At 36.8% G+C, this 17,669-nt stretch overlaps 1 protein-coding gene across 1 annotated transcript in view; it reads left to right on the forward strand.

Moving 5' to 3' along the window:
• dikar (CECR2 histone acetyl-lysine reader dikar) overlaps positions 1-17,669 on the forward strand; it is an 89,157-nt gene that overhangs the window by 13,269 nt on the left and 58,219 nt on the right. Inside the window, exons 2-3 of the mRNA XM_089108151.1 lie at positions 2,568-2,641; positions 15,546-15,634. Coding sequence (XP_088964277.1) covers positions 2,635-2,641; positions 15,546-15,634 — 96 coding nt within the window. The 5' untranslated portion in view covers positions 2,568-2,634. The remainder of the gene's footprint in view (positions 1-2,567; positions 2,642-15,545; positions 15,635-17,669) is intronic.

Below are 17,669 nucleotides of genomic sequence, written 5' to 3' on the forward strand. Positions count from 1 at the left end.
GGGTATAACTTACAACCCTTGCCCTGAGGGCTGTGGGGGGGGGTGTTATCTTTTAAGATATAATTTCTGGATCTGTCAACTATGTTGAACAATATGGTCATCTCAAAATTTTGGTTGAATGTGTTTGGAGAAATGGCGGGCATGGGAGGGGGGTTAGTTGCCCTCCAATCACTTTTGACTATTAAAAAGGGCACTAGTCCTTTCAATTCCCAATCAAATGAACCCTTTTTGAAGTTTCTACGATAACTCTTTGATATTAAGTGCCCTTGTCTAAACAAACAAAAAAAAACATTGTGCCAACATTGTTCTTTACTTAGACAGTGCTATTGAACTGCCTGTGATTATTGTACACTTTTTAAAATCACTTCCAATATTATTATGTTAAATTACACACTCAATCACCAATGGAAATAAATTGCAAGCTGAGGAGATAATTGATTTAATATAAGAGCTACAAAGTAGGATGTATCAAAGTAATAGCCTACATTTTTAGGGTCACACTTGGGACCATCCAGGTTAGGAGTGGGTGCATATCCAAGTAAGTTGATTAATATAATAAAAAAATAACATACATAGAGAATCGAGTAGTATTTTCACCTTTTCCCCATGTCAATTGTTGAATCTTGTATAAATTTACCTTGGAACAATATAAGTAAGTATTTTAAAATATTTTATAGCTATTTTCAAAATTTTATAGTGTTCCCATTCAATGTATTCAAGATTCCACAACCAACATAGGGACAAGTTGAGCACAGTACTTGATTCCCTTTTGTATGTTCTTTCCAAATATAACCATTTCACTTGTAAATGCCCCCCCCCCCCATCCCAACGATAGTCCCATATATAGCCCAAGGAATGTCTAAAAACTAAAAGAAAAAAAATTAAAAAAATGAAATTCTTACTTTTTGATACACAGGATGTTTCTATTAGACAGATTATCTTGTTCCTTTCAATGATATGACTTCCAAAGACCAGAACATAATTTGCATTTCACTGACAACAAAATACATTTTAAATATTTTCTCGTTTATAAAATTTTTAAATCCAAAATTATTGAGACTTTAATGAATGAATATCAGTATAGATTAAACTGTCAATCCACATTCATTTGTTATTGCCAGTAATCTTGGCTATTATGTTTTTTTTTTTTTTTTTTTAATTTTGTGACGCTTTGTGAAATAAAAACACATTGTCTTAAGTAAAGTGCAAATTATGATCAGTCTTAAGAGGCACAGCCCTAACCCTCTTTGTGGAAGGGACATTTGCCCTACCCCTCTTTGTGATAGTTTTTGTTCATTTTGAGTTTGACTTGGTTATTGATTTCAATTTCTGTTTATTTTATTTTTCATTTATTTGTTTATTTTAATTGATGGTAGTTTTACACTTAAAAATCTATTTGACTTTCTGTTCATCTTTGGTTTAATGTAGCTCTTCACTTTCCTGGTTTAGATTAATGTACAAGAACAATATTGCTTCATGTAAGATACTTGGTTTGGTTTGGGAACAGGCTTATATGAATCATTGCACAGGTTTATATGAATCATTGTACATCCCTGCTTATATGAATTATTGTCCAAAGGAATACAGTAAAGGCCATGAGAGAACATGGACATTGGGAAGAAAGAAGTGTCTCAGATTTAGATTCTGCAGATAAGTTGAGTTACCTGGATAAAAATGTTAGCAAAATGCATTGAATGCATTGTTAGCAAAATGAGCGTTTGATAGATTAAGGGGCAAGAATAGGTCTGAAGATAAGTATGCAAACCAAAATAATTGGAAGCCATGGTAATGACAGTGGTTAAGCATGGTTCTGAAACGCAGGTGCTGTGAGAATCTTAGGAAGATTTGTTAAATGTGTCTTAGGATCATTTTGACCAACAGTATATCTTACAATAAGCTCCATAACAAATTTGGGCTGATCCCACTATCTAGAGCCATAATGAAAGAAAAGTTAGATGGCTAAGACACATTTTATGGACAAAGGATGACAGATTACCAAAGATTGTGCTTTTTGTCCATGTGTCTAATGCCAAATGGAAAGCAGGTTATCCTAGAATGAGACGGAAGGAGCTCATAAGGAAGGATTTTTAAGGAATGCGATGGGGAAGGGGGGGGGGGGGTTAAGAGTGAAGCTTTGAATAGTTTGGGGTGAAGGAGGAGTGCACACAGCTGGGTTTGCCTCAGCAGTGTGGTGCTGCAGAGATATCTAGATATATTTTAAATTTGCAAGGTATTCAATTGAAATGCCGACATGGACAAGTAAGTCTTATCTGGATTTTTTTTTTACTGAATTCCAGAATCTTCCCATCTTCAGTCATTTCTGTTTTTCCATTGTTTGTAGTTGTCAAAGTATGTTTTTTCTTTCTGTTATTTGTTTTGATTTTTACTCGGTCTTTTTCTGGGCCCGGCACAGTTTTTTTTGTGATGGGTTATAAATAAAATGATGATGATGATTTTATTTTTGTTGTGATTTATAATTTTTTGAAACTTAATTTAGAGCATCCTGTGACTTCTCTGTTTAATTCAGTTACTCTGTAATCGTAGTAGCAATGATTTGTTTATTCCAGGTTTGACACTACCTTTTTTACTTTTGAGTGGATCCAGCTGAGATTAAACTGTTTAAACCAAATCAGGATGGAAGGTACAGTATATTTCAATGCTACTTAAACTCAATCTTTATGAAGAAGATATGTTAGTCCCTTTCCTACACTGGTTCTGGAACCATTGCGTTTCCTGAGACTATAATAGTCTCAATGATTTAAAGAATATGAAATTTGCAACTTGGAATGTTACGACGTTGAAAGACAACTATCGTATCGACGTTTTGACTGACGAATTCAGATACTTCAGGACTTATTAGGAATTTCAGAAACTTATATCCCAGGGGTAGAAAACGTGAAATTAAATTATATAGTATTTATGAATAGGGAAGCTGTCAAGTCTGGTTTAGGTTAGGAAGGTATTACAGCTGACTCCTGGTAATCTGACTAACGTTTTGCAGGGCAATGTCCAACTATTGAATTTATTGGATTATAGAGTACTGCCTAAGACCCTCTTTAGTCAGGATTATTTTATAAAGGAGTAATCTGTTATCCGCCAAATTAACAGATCCAATGATAAGATTCTATACATATGTTATGCTCTGAAGTACAAATCATAGTTCATTATGTATATCAAATTCAGTAAATTAAACAACACAATAAGGAAGCTTACGTTTTATTATAGAATTAACATCGTTAATGCTATAAAACTTGCAAAAACAATACTTTACATTAAAAAATAGTTGTGTAGAAACAAATGAACAGGTGTACCAAAATAATCAAGAATTGTGAAGTAAAATCACAATATGAATCAATCAATTTATGTAACATGAAAAAATGCATAATTTTTTTCTTTCTTTGGTTTAACATTGTTGAAACAGGAGGTAATTGTTCTCTTGCTTAGTAATTGCAATTACATCCTCGTCATCTTCCTGATTTACTATTGTAGAACTAGAAATATTTTTTTTAATCTCTTTGTCAGAGATTTCCTAAAAAAAAAAATTCCTATTTATCCATTCCATGGCACCACGTGTCCGTCTTCCCGACTTATCTGTGTTTCAGCTGCAATTTGCTCTACTACTTCAAAAGTTACATTGATTTGTGGAAAGATGCTAGGAGTGGTGACTAATGTGACTATATCTGAACATAACATGAATGACTATATCTGACTATAACATAACTGATATATATCTGACTGATTATAACATAACTGACTGTTTCTGACTAAGACAATGTGATAGTTGGTGGATTAAATATTAAGTTCTTTTAACGTTTTTTTTTCTATTGACTGGTCTTTTATTTCTACTTCAGAAGTAGGCTGCACACGCTATGCCACAGCGCTATTCAATTTTCAATTCAGTTCAATTTTATTCGAATTAAAACATAACACAAACATAAATAACGATAAAGATCCTATAATATAAATTTTTAAAGATCAAAAAAAAGAAAAAAAAAATTAAAGTAACACTGAAAGAAAAAAAAAATAGAAGAATAAAACATTGGTAATTAGAGCAAATTTTTTAAAAATGGAAAGATTAAAATATATTATCAAGTTTTGTTACATTTTTATACAGCTTACAGAAACTTGTAGCTAGTTCAACACTGGCGGGATTTTTGTTCCATTGAATAATAGATTTGTAAATGGGAGATTGCTGGGCTGCACTTGAAACGCATTTAGGAATTTTAAAGGCTCTATTGGATGAACGGAGACAGTGGGCTTCCGAATTATTAATATTATAATAGGTTAGTAGTTGAGGTGGAAGATTGTTGTGGAAAGCAGAGTAAGCAAGTGATAAGTTTAGTTTTTGTATGATTTGATCAAGTGGAGCTATGCCAAAATCTGAATACAAATCACGAGTTGGATATAGACGGGGAAGCCGAAAAACTGCTTTAATGGCGTGGTTTTGGGCAAATTTGAGTTTTTTAGTGAAGGACCGTTTTATATTTCCCCAAACTGATCCGCAATAAGAAAGGTAAGGAAAAATAAAGGAATAATAGAGGGTAACTAGGATGTCAGGAGAAAGAAAATAATTCACACGGTTAATCATAGCTACTTGTCTCAAAATTATTGCTGTTATGTAAGGAATATGATCAGAGAATGACAAGCATGAGTCAATAAATACACCAAGAAACTTGGCAACCTCCACTTCGGGGAGGATGTCGGAGGAGTACCTGAGACCAAGAGCAGGTTGAATAACGTCTTTGTTGTAGGAGGTTCTTAAAAATACTATTTACTTTTTATACTATTAATGGTCATGTTATTCGTAAGGCACCGCGCCTGGACTCTGTTCAGAAGGACTTGGGCAGAGGTTATTGCCAATGGTAGATTGGTGCCAGTGATGAAGAAGTTGCTGTCATCAGCAAATAATACAGGATACACTGAAGGGCCCTGGTCTATAACAAGATCATTGATATATAAGAGAAATAAAATCGGGCCTAGAACGGACCCTTGCGGGACACCCCTCCGAACAGGTAAGGGCTGAGAGGATACTCCACCTAGGCTCACACTCTGTACCCTTCCAGATAGATAAGAATCAAACCAAGAGAGGGGAACACCACGAATACCGTAACTATTTAATTTACTTATTAAAATACTATGATCGAACATGTCAAAAGCCTTAGAAAAATCCAAAAATAAGCCCAATACAGTTTTTTTAAGGTCGAGTTGTGAGCGTATGAACTGTGTGGCGTCAATTAGAGCATGAGAAGTTGAGAATTTCGGCCTAAAGCCATATTGGTGAGGAGAGATCAAGGATACGGAGTGCTGACTGTCAAACAGAAAGGGAGACAGACGTCTGAAGATGATTCTCTCGAGAACTTTTTATATAACAGGAAGAATTGAGATTGGACGATATTTACCTATTTCAGTTGGATCGCCCTTTTTAAGAACTGGAATAACAATGGCTGACTTTAGTAAATCAGGGAGCACTCCGTGGGTTAAAGATAGGTTGGCAATATGCTTGATGGGCTCGTAAACAAAAGGAGATATGGTCTTCAGGAGCTTATTACTTAATCCAAGACAGTCAGGAGTAAAACTAGTAGGGAGAGAATCGATGATTTGAAGTACCTCATTGCTATCAGTTGCGCAGAGAAACATGGATCTAGAATTGAAGCAAGGGAGTACAGCCTGTAAGGAGGAGCGGGAGTCAGTATGAGGAACATTAGAAAAATAATTATTAAATGCATCAGATGCATTTAAATGGTCTATTAATCTGCCATTTGTGCCCTTAAGGCGAATAGCCAGAGACTCTGATTTTCTATCTTCTGTGAATGTATCATTAATGGTGGATCAACTCTTTTTCGGGTTTCCTTTGCAATTGAGAATTTTTGTATAATAATAATTTTTCTTCGGTTCACGGATGAGTTTAGTGTATAAGTTTTTATAATGTTTATAGTTAGATAGGTCAATATTACTACTGGTCTTACAGGCTAACTTCTATAATTTTTTTTTACGATTTGAGGAGACAATTAGGCTATGTGAAATTCAGGGGCAAATAGGGATATTTTTCCGGTTAAGTCTACGAATCGGAAAAGTTGAATGAATAATCCCACTTAGCCTTTACGCAAAACCATTTGTGGCAGAATTTACCTCTTGACAATTTAAGACATCGGACCAGTCAATGGTTCTTAGGCAATCGATAAAATGGTTTATATTTGCAGAGCTGTAATTTCGAGTAGGTGTTGGGATATTAATTCTAGAGCGTAGAGGTAGTGGTTGCGAAGGTAGTGACAAGTAAGTAGGAAAATGGTCTGACAGATCCGAAAATATTATATATGAGGACAGGTCATTTCCCAGGGAAGTGGATACAAAAATGTTGTCAATTAATGTTGAAGTTGATCTCACAGGATCGACTCTAATGGGGAAAAAAATTGTGCGTAGAAGACCACTCGCAGTTACCGATTCAAAAAAAGTGTCAGATTCAATATTTTTACCAACATTGAGTAGGTTGCAATTAAAGTCCCCAAGAACTATTGCCTTTTTATGGGGTAGGTTAATAAAATTAAAAATCATCAAACAGATTACAAAAACATGAGGTCGGAAATGGAGGAGGTTTATAAAATAAGGAGAGCATATAGGAATTTTGGCCGATAACTATGTTAACAATATTGAAGAAATGCATCTGAGATTTAGTTGTGTAGAGAAAATAGATTCGCACTCTGATAGCCTGGTAAAATTTACATTCGAACGGATGTAAAGTGAGATACCACCAGAACACTTTGTCAATCTCCTTGGCATATGGATTATTTGGTAACCAGGGAATAAAAAATCCCTAGTGTCATCATTATCGGAAAGTCATGTCTCTGTTTATCCTATTACACCAAAAAGGCAAACATCATTAAATGTAATTAAATTTTTAAATTTGAGCCACTTATCCTAGATGCTTCTGATGTTGAAACAAAGAACATTAAGGGAATTATTATTCACTAGTTTTGGCTTCACATTGGTAACAAAATCAAGACAATCAAGGTATTTACCGCTAGCATTTGTTAAGGTACCAGGGGGGCTGCTTATAGGGTTGGCATGCTGATTATCATCTATATCGGGATAATTAAAAGCAATGTTATTAGAAAGGGATAAATTAGTTAAAACGAAAAGTCACACATTAATTAGTCGTCGGGCATTCTGATTGTGACTCAATCAGCCTATGTTGGCTTACAACACTCTCAATTTGAATTTCTGCTTCGGAAACTATGGTCTCGCCGAAGTGGGTTTTTGCAAATTCTTCAGAATAATGCATTTCAACTGATTGGGTAACTCTAATTGGGAGATGAGCATAGAGGTAACTGTAAAGCTGGCTAATTTAAAGTACACGTTTGATTCATCTTCCAAAGCATTTGGAGAAACTGTATGAAATCTGTGGGGAGTAATTCCAAGTAGCTTTGTTGGTCTTGATGTCTTTCCTTGCGAAGGATTTTCCGAAAGGGGGTTCTTCAGGGTTTTTTTGGGGACACTTGCTATCAAGGGGAACCATGGATTAGTTTTATCTCGGATGAGATTATTCTGAAAATTTTCAACTCTAGGGGAAGCATTAACTTTTGGTGTCCTGGGGGCTGCTGGTTGCCTGGGGCCTGTTGGTGGTTCAGGGGCTGTTGGTTGCCTGGGGCCTGTTGGGGGACGGGGGACTCTTGGTGTCCTTGGGACTTGCATGGCTACAAAAGGGATTGAAAGTTGTTGCTCTTTTGCTATTCTTAGTATCTCTGCCCTTTGTTTATATTTGGGACAGTTTCCTTTATCTTGGGACTGGTGTTTGCCCTTACAATTAGTACATATTGGGTCAAATTGACAGTTTTACTCATTATCGTCCTTGCCTAGGCAAATCTTACAAATGTTGGAATCCTCTCTACAGTATTTATCTGAGTGCCCAAGCTTTAGACATTTAGTACATTGTAATGGCTTTTCTTTGAAAGGCTTGAAAGATTTTTGTTGGCCAAAGAGGAACACTTTGTCAATATTAAATTGTCCTTGAAGCTCAAACAACACAGTTTTAAAGTTTGAGGTTTCAATGGTTTCGCGATCATGGGTATGAACACTAGAGACCGGAATGCATTCACCTTTTTCGTTCATCAATGCTTCCATCAGGTCCGAGTTTAGAAACGATTTAGGGACATTGTAGAGCACTATCTTTGTTTGTATCGGGCTTGGGGACCACAGGTGGGCTGTGACAACAACATTTTCAACACTTTTTAGCTCCATTACCTTTTTCACTGATGTGGGATCGTTCAAAAGGACACCTAGGGATCCTGATCTATTTATATTCATATTAAAGTTGCAACGAATGGTCTTGAAAAGGGAAACTCGCAACTTTGGTAGATGACGGTTGGTAAACAAGCAATTATCAGATAGGGGAACTAGTTGAATAATTACCGGGGAATCGGCTGTATTTCTTGAAGAGTTGTTCATGGTATCGGTTTGGTGTATTATTGCTGAATCTGGTGGACTTTTTGTTCTCTGTCTTCTACGCTTAGCCGAGTTTCTATCTTAAAGCCTTTTTCATCTTTTTCAGTATCAGTTGTTGTGGGTGATGGACATTGGGTGGTATCCATGTTTAGGGTATGAATACTCTTCAGAGAGGTCGCTGGTACATTCGCGGTTGTAGGGGTGGGGGGCTCTAGCAAGGGTTTTTGAAGATGGTTGAAATGGTGACTTACTCATATCCCTATCAGGAGGTTGTTTTGGAGGCTCCTTTTTTCCAAACATTTGAGCTATTCAAAATCACAAATTCGAACACCAATTTGAAATTGTTTCTCAACAAATTCAAAATAATCAGCAGTAATGAGAAAAGTAATCTGGTTTAGTGTTTACTATTCAGTTGCCAAGAAATTTAAATATTCAATATTTTAACAAAGTTAAATAGATTAATGGGTCACCTTAAGTCAAAGTATCCACAAGGCTTATCCAAGACAGGAATTATTCACGTTTTGTTCACAGGTTAGGTTGCAAAATTGCTGGTATCCAGATTATAAATAATTCACAAGAGAAGTCTTATCAAAAACGTGAATTAATCACGTTTTTGTACACAGGTTAGGTTGCGAAATTACAGGAATCCAGATTATAAATAAATCACAGGAGAAGTGTCTCCTCTGAACTCTCAATCAAGACAGGGCTATCACACGTAGTTAAGTTTTAACTAAGAAATCAAAATTAATAAATAATACTTACGCGTCGAGCACAATAGCAGTGGCGCGCACAAGTTTTAGACTGTTCAATCATGCATTATCTACATTAGAGAAGATTGTCAAAAAATATTCAATAGTATTACACATGTCCAATTATAGGAGGCGTTGGATTAGACAGGGACCAGATTATCTGGATCTACTGTAATAATAGAAGGCTAGTCACTCATTTTATGACTAAAAAGTGCAGGGTATCAGACATAGTGGTATATGCCTCTGTGAAACAGACTGATGGAGATAGTAGTGCCTCAGAGAAATCTTACTTACAGCAGGGTCCCAGGTAGACATATCATGGTATTTTTATTAGTGGATTTTAATGCCCAGATTGGTAAAAAAAAGGGATAGATAGTATTCTTGCATTGGTAAATTTGGCGTTAGAAAAGAAAACAGTAATGGCTACAGACTGCGGTAATTTTGTAGGTATAACAATCTAATTATAACCAATACAGTACTTGGTCATAAAATGGACCATACGTTAACATGGTATTTACATTATGGCAAGACAGCTAACCTTATTGGATATGTTGTTGTAAGTTGAAGACTGGCAGGATCAATACAAGATGCTAGGGCATGTAGGAGAACTGTTATTGATTTTAAACGTAAAGATCACCACCCAGTAGTGTCTGGGATTAATTTAAAATTGAAGTTTAGGAAGAGTGGCTACCTTCATGGAAGTTATAACGGTGGTAGGCTCCAGGATGAGAATTTTGAGAGAAGTTTTCCAAGAACTACTGGAGAGTTTAAAATTTGGCAATGTAGAAGATGGAATAGTTTTACGAAATAGTATGTGAAGTCGCTGATGATGTCTTTGGGACGAACGTTAGAAACGCAGCTAGGAATATTAGTGAAAATGCTTTATGTTTAATAGAGAAGAGGAGGGGCTTGTACAAGAATTATTCGAGTGATAGATTATATGAAAATAAGATGAATGTAAAGAAAGTAGAGGAAGTATTAAGATTTGAATTAAGGAGGTGTGAAGGGGAGGCCACAGATAAAATTGTTGAAGACCTGGAAAATGTAGCTAGACGGCATAATAATAATAATAATGATAATCTTTATTCGTTCCCTTTATCACACTGCAATAACATGGGTATCGTCAATTTAAGCACAAAAAAAAGAAAAGCACAAAAAGACACAGCACCAAGAAAAACACAAATGATGAACCATCACCTCTACTTCAGGACACTATTGTTATAACATCTGACGTAGTAGGACACAAACAATTTTAGATATCTTGTTGTCGAGTGTAATAAAATATTGTACTGTCATGCTAATAAATTAAGAGATAATAGTCAATCTGGACTTGTCCCAGTTAAAGGTAGGAATGGGATCGCAATTAGTGAGAAGGCAGAGCATTTCGAAAATGTGCTAAACCGTTATAGAGTTACGGTAAAGATACAGAAAAGAATGAAAAATATTGTGACACTTTGAATGTGAAGGAAGATTTATATTGTGAGGAAGAAATAGTCACAGCACTAAAAGGATTAAAAAATAATTAGGCCCCAAATGTAAATAGTTTGGTAAATGAGTTTTTTAGATATGGTGGTTGTGAGGCTAGATATAACCTACTGAAGATTATGAATATGATTTCTGAAAAAGGAGAAGTGCCTAGCGATTTTAGGAATCCTCTAATTTAACCCCTCCATAAAAAATGTGATAAGAGTAAGTGGGGAAGTTATAAAGCATATTAGTCGGGTTTCCATGGGAAGCAGATTATTTAGTATGATGATACTATTTTTAAACTTAGATACACTGTAGTTAAAGTTTTAAGAAGAAAAGAACAAGGTGGTTTTAGGAAGGATAGACAATGTGTTAACCAAACTTTACACTTAAATTAATAATTAAAAAATGCCTGGGTTATCAAACACCTTTAGTCCTCAGTTTTATAGATTATGAACAAGTGTTTGATTCAGCTGATAGAAGAGCTTTAACTAAGGTCCTATCCTTGTGTGGGTACCAAATAAATGCGTTACAGTGCTTACTGCTATGTATGAGTATGAAATTGCTCTGGTTAAGGTAGGAGATGAGGTTAGTAGCAGTTTTCGTATTAAATCAGAATTTAAGCAGGGTTGCGTTCTATCCCCGTTTATACGAATCATTTTGATGGAGTTCGTCCCAAGGAGCAAAAGCAATGAGAGAACACGGAATCAGAGGGGGTTGTGAAACTCTCCTAGACTTAGATTATGCGGAGGATTTAAGCATGAAAATGTTAGCAAAATGAATGAATTTTCAAAGGTTTTCCGAGTTCAGGGTACAAGAATAGGTATGACAATTAATGTCAAGAAGACCAAGTCGCTAATACTAGAAATAAGTGAAAGTGAAGAGGTGATGTTGGGCAACGAGAAGATCGATCAAGTGGACAGCTTCACTTACTTAAGTAGGATCATTAGTAAAGACGGTGAGTGAAATAAAGATGTAAAACAATAGAATAGCCAAGGCCTAGTGTTTTCCAGTATTGAAAAAGTTTGAAAGAATAGGAACATTAGAATATTGGAAGTTAGAGTGATAACAGTGGTCAAATATGGTTCTGAGGCGTCGGCGCTCTGAAAAAGGGAAGATGAGTTGCTAGATGTTATCCAAAGGAATTGCCTACGGACTGTTTTGGGCAACCGACCGACTAATCGTGTTTCAAATAGGAAACTGTGCCAAAATGTGGTTCAATCCGCTTTCTAGGGCTATAATGAGAGAAAGAATGAGATGACTATGACACGGTCTGCGAATGAAGGATGACAGTTTGGCAAAGGTTGTCCTTGTCGACCAACCGTCGTGGGCCAAACGAAAAATAGGTTGTCCTCGAATGGGGTGGGATGACGTTGTAAGGCAAGATTTCAGGGAAATGGGAATTTCTTGAGAAGGTGTAAAGGGTCAGGCTTTGAATAGGTTGGGATATAGGAGGAGCGTGCTTAGCTGTTATGGTCTCATGCGGCTTGTTGCTGCAGTTAGTTGTTAATAGTAGTAGTAGCAGTCTCTTAGCTGCCTGTTCTATTCCAAACATTTCAGCCTGGAAGACCGCTGTAAATTCCTTTGAGTAATAACGTCTAATTTCATTGTTCAGATTAGGAAGCCTTATGCTACGTCACTAATCATGTCCCTTTTTTCAATTGGTCTACGACTTATCTGCGTTACAAATTATTGCGTTATACCGTGCGGTTTCCTACTCTGTTTCATTCCTTGTCTTTATGACAATCTCAAATTGTCTTAATGGTTTTATAATCGGGTATCTGTAGATCCCTGCACTTAATCAGCAGTGAATAACCTGCGTGGCTCCTGGCTTTCTATTTTCCCATTGCGTAACTGTTTATTCTCAGTCCATTGGCCAGTAATCTTCAGCCTGACACCACTTTTTTTTGCTTCTTTCTCTCGAAAATTCTCTATAGTTTGAAGTCCTGCACATAGTTTCATGGATGCCATGGTAGTTGCATGGTATGCTGTTGTGATCATTATGTGGACATGCCCTTGTATCCTTATCAAAGAAGCCATTTTTGCCTCCACATGTGTTGGATTGACCTAGACTACAACACTGTATGACAGCATCGGTCGAATTACTACCTTGTATAGATACACGATCTTGTTTGGAGCCAAGTCCCAGCATTTCCCCGCCATTCTCCGGCACGAAATTAGGGAGGCTGTAGCTTTCCGTGATTCTATTGCACAGTTGGGTTTCCAGCTTAACTGATGATCAATTATGGTTCCCAGATATTTCACCTGTTTTTTGTAGGAGCTTCCCAGTTCGCTTTATTTTTGAATGCTTTCGCTTCACTCTTCTCCGGAGGAAAACGCAGTTTACGCTTTTATGCCCATATCTGAATTGTGTTTAGCATATGCTGGCCAAATTTGGATAGAGTTTTCAAACATCAGCGTCGTAGGAGTGACGCTAGATTGCCAGCGTAGACATGAGTATACCCAGAAAGCTGTCCTTCCTGACTTAAAAGATCATTCGTAATAAGGTTCTACATATATGGAGAACTCGCTTTTCCTTGAAGGTAACCTTTCAAAATACCTTTTGATTTTGATCTCTTTAGCTCCATGACTGCTTGCGAGTTTCTGAGCACATGAAGATTCCATTTATGTATAATTTTATCTATTTTATCTTCTTCCAATAATGTTTCTATGGATTCAAAACTGGTGTTATCAAATGCCCCTTCTATATGTAGAAATATGGGTAACGTATATTCATTGATTCCCATAGCTTGCTCTATATGCCACACCATTTGGCGCACAACTTTTATTCTCAAATATCAGGTTCTAAAACCCATTTGGTTTTTGGATATTAGATTTTTTCTCAGAATTGCTCATGAGTTACCACTGAACTAACTATTTACTTTCAATTGGAAGGATGTTAGTGTGGCCAACATGTATAATCTAGGATATGAAGAATCTTTTTTTCCCAGGCTTAGGTGTAAAAACACCTCTTGTTTTTAGCCATATCTTGAGACTTTCGTCTAAAATGAGGCTTCTCTTGGCAATCCCAAACTATTGGGTTTTTATCTTCCCCGTCCATTTTATAGCATGCTCGGATAGACTCTTTCTGTACCTGGGCTTTAAATGGTATAAAATCATCTACGCCTTTTTGCCCCTGTCAACCTGTAAGACCAGAGGTATCAGCCTATCTGCCATGCAAAGGTTTACATTATAAACTGGTTTAGGATGGTTAATAACTACTAGATCATTCGTATGTACCTCAAGCATGCGGTACTGGTTTGCTCTGGACTCCTATTGAGGGTGCTATCTTCCTTCAAGACACTGGTGGGCCCCAGTAACCATTTTAGAGCCTTTAGTAGCTTGATAGCAGCTTGTTTTGACCCTCGGCTGTTGCAGAAATTTCTCCATGAGATCCTCTTTGCTCTCCTTATTTCTTTTTCAAGGAGTTATAGACCATTGAAAGTGTGTCACAATATCCTGTGTTATTCAATCGGATTGCCTTCATGACGTTCTTCTTTTTTGACTTTAGTCCAAAGTCTAGCAACTGTTCGTTTGCCCCCTTTCTTTCACTGCCGTCGCAAGGGTTATTTGGACAAGAGCAATTTTCATGCTTTCTGGCTGTCTTTTTCTGCTCCCCTGTCCAGGTCCTCTTTGGTTTCAGCTTTGGTTTCGAGCTTTTTGGCAAGCATTTCATTTTAACCATTTTTTGTGTATGTATGTGTGTCTCTTTAGTTTTTGCTTTTAAGACACATCGGCAGTAAATCTTATAAGTTGATTGTCCAAAAATGATGGGATTTCACTCACACACCACTCTTGAACCGAAATGCTATGTTGGGGAGAAATAAATGTTAAATATAGCACTTTGCTCCTTCTTTGGCATCAAGCCTCGGCTATACCAAACCATGTATTCTCTCCAGCCAGGTAATCTACAAGCTCATGTCTCGTCTCATTTTTACTTGAGCTTCCTCATAGCGTCTGAATGACGTTAAGATGATAAAATGATGCTATAGAGATTAATTCATTATTATAGAAATCCACCAGTTCATTTACCCTCACTGGTGATCTATCATCGTAAGTTGTATCTTCGTAAGTTTGGCTAGAACAGGTTCGGGTCCTTATACGTTTTGGTGGCATTAGGCAGGGACATAACCATGTTTTATTCATTGTACCCTTTCCCCCGCCATCTACCCGGGATCATGTCTCTTCTTCACCACCTTACGAAACGTCAGTTACCATCAGTCTGTTCAAGTTTGACTTTGAATCCACAAAATACTCCACTTCATGGCCAGACAGTGGACAGGGTGGCCAGTGGCTGGCGGCAACTGAAGTCAGAAGTAGTAATCAACTATTTGTGGATAGAAAAAACATGTACTACTGCTCTTACGGTCACCACGTGAATGTTGTTGCCACCGCCCCCTTCTTTTCTGTTCTTTTTGATTCAGAGTATTGATATCTAGCTTTGACTGTCATTTGCCATGTCAAATATGATCAAATGTATAATTACTGATTTGCTAAAAAAAGGTAAGAATCACACTCAGCTCTAATAATTGTAAGGTTTTGATATCATTGTATTTCCTTCTATAGATTGGCAAGGATAGTTTAGGTTTCTGAAAGCCGTCTGATAATTTTAGAAATGAATCCATTAATGTAATATTTGCTTATTCTGGTCTTTTGTTAACTGGAATCAGCTGCATAAGACTCATCACTTGAGATGCACAAAGGATACACAAACTTTCTCCTCCTTTTTTTCATGTAGTCTATCCAGCTTTATACTAATTTCATTTTCTTCTATTTTAGAATATACGTTTTTTAGCATGCACATATTATATTTTATGTTTATTGGCAGAAGTATCCTAGTTAAATGATGCTATTTGTTCTCTCTATTTAAATTTTTCTTTTTCTTTGCAGATATTCAAGGAATGTGGGAAGTTCCTAGCATTGCCCATTTCTGCTCGCTCTTCAGAGCAGCATTTAATCTGCTAGATTTTGATATTGAGGCAAGTATAGCTGCTATTCCTTCTTTCTCTTCAATCTCCCCCACATCTTTCCTTTATATTTTTCCATCCCTCCCTCCCTCCCATTTTCTTTCTCTCTCTATTGTCTTTTGTATAAGAGTATTGAATTTTCCTGTTTTCCAGTCTTGGAAGAACTTACTTACAATGTATATAAACTGTCTCTTCACCTATTTGAAATTTAATAACATCCTGAGATTCGCCTCATAACCAACCATGTGTTAGGGCAGGTTAACGAATCGTAGAACTGAAAAACCATGAAAAGCTTGAAAGGGTTCCACAAGATATCAGAATATTAGACTTTTGTATACCTAGACTCTCTTGAGATCATTTTCTTCCTGCTTTCTATCTTCTTCGCCATTGTTTTTCTATTGTGGTTTATGGCTATTTAGGTTCATGGTTTGACGTATATGGGTTTGTTTAAGTTTAAGGTTTATGTTTTTTTTGTCTTCTTTTTTTTTAATAATTGCTGGGCCCTCCAGATAGTCAAGATCTTCTCCCTGTTGAAAAGCTTTTGTAATTTTCTTTATATTGTCCAGTAAATGAACGGAAGGTGGCACGTGGAACAAATTGCAAAAGGAATGAAATCGGTAACCTCTTATATATTCCAAGCATAAACAGTGCAACCTCGCTAGCCCTTTCAGAATGTTATTTGGTTGGGGAGAGGACTGCAAAGTCTCAAAGTTCGAATTCAGTCATTTTGTGTAAAACTGTGTATTCTGATGATGAAACAGAAAAAAATCATTTATTTGCATGCGTTAGGATGATAAATGGCACTCCCTCCCCACCATGGGCGTCAATTACTGCCAAGATGCATTTATAATAAATCAATAATTTTTTCTGACAGTTACGATGGACTTTACTATAATCCAAAGTATATGTTATTTTGGTAACATTTGCTACATGTCCCACACAATGCCAGACATTCGGTCTGGCATCGATGCACTTAGTTGCTAGTTGCTGAGTCCTGGAGACGATTTAAAAGCTTGTACGCATTATGATTAACGATTTTATCCCTCCCCTTCTTCTATATTTGAGTCCAATGGGCCTCATAGGAGGCAGAAAAGTCTCCATTGCCTGATATCATTCAGAAAGTTGTTGAAGGAATGCAACCCGCAAACAACAAGTTCAGCTTCTATTGCAGAAATATTTCTTATATATACAGAAATATACTTGCTAAATTGCGCAGATTGTGTCATCGGTACCATTGCAATATTTCCTTAGTATTTGACGGTTCAAGTGCAGAGCCAGGCATAAGAGCAGGAACCCACGCTTGCATTTTACTAGACGAATGATATTTAACATACGAGATGAAAGGTGCCTAAATAAAAGTGTTACGGGTTTTCTCGTGAATAATAGTTTGAATTTGTTTATTGGAGTGTGATCATATGCCGGATTTCAGTGGGAGCGACTAGCAAGAGCCGTATTGGTACTGGCCGGCCTATAGGCTTTAACCATGCTGCGAATAGGTAACTCAGGTGCCTGCAGTTCCCAGAAGCCAGACAAAATTTATCTTCTTAGTTCCTTTGAAAAAAAAAACAAAACAGAATTGTGACATCACGAGCATTGCTATATTGAAATAAAGATGAATGATTTGGAAGTTTCATCAAAAGTGTGAAAGAAAACCAATTGAATGACATCAAGAAGATAATGATGAGGGAAGTGCCAGCACACAACCTGCTGGAAACCGGAAGGATTCCGTTTTTGATTCCCAGTGATGATTTTCAGAAGAAGAAGAAGAAGACGACTACACGGGATTCTTGAAAGTTCCATTCCTTGCAAATTTTCTTGCAAGTCTAATTATTGAAGGAACTGGACGCTGAAATTGATCCTTTGGGGTTTGGTTGGTGACTAGAGAAGGAAAAGTACCATCCGATACACGGGGCTTTACCCACGGCATCTAAGTGCCTCCTAGTGGTCGTTAAGCGTAACTAGAGAGCAGGATGCTTGAACCTTTGATGTTCTTGTAAGAAAAAACAGACTGAAATTTACCTAGGCATGTGGCACGTACAAAGGTACG

This window comes from Artemia sp. Qi Xiang Cuo, chromosome 2, assembly GCF_049724085.1.
Source record: "Artemia sp. Qi Xiang Cuo chromosome 2, ASM4972408v1, whole genome shotgun sequence".
In the NCBI taxonomy this organism is placed as follows: Eukaryota; Metazoa; Arthropoda; class Branchiopoda; order Anostraca; family Artemiidae; genus Artemia; species Artemia sp. Qi Xiang Cuo.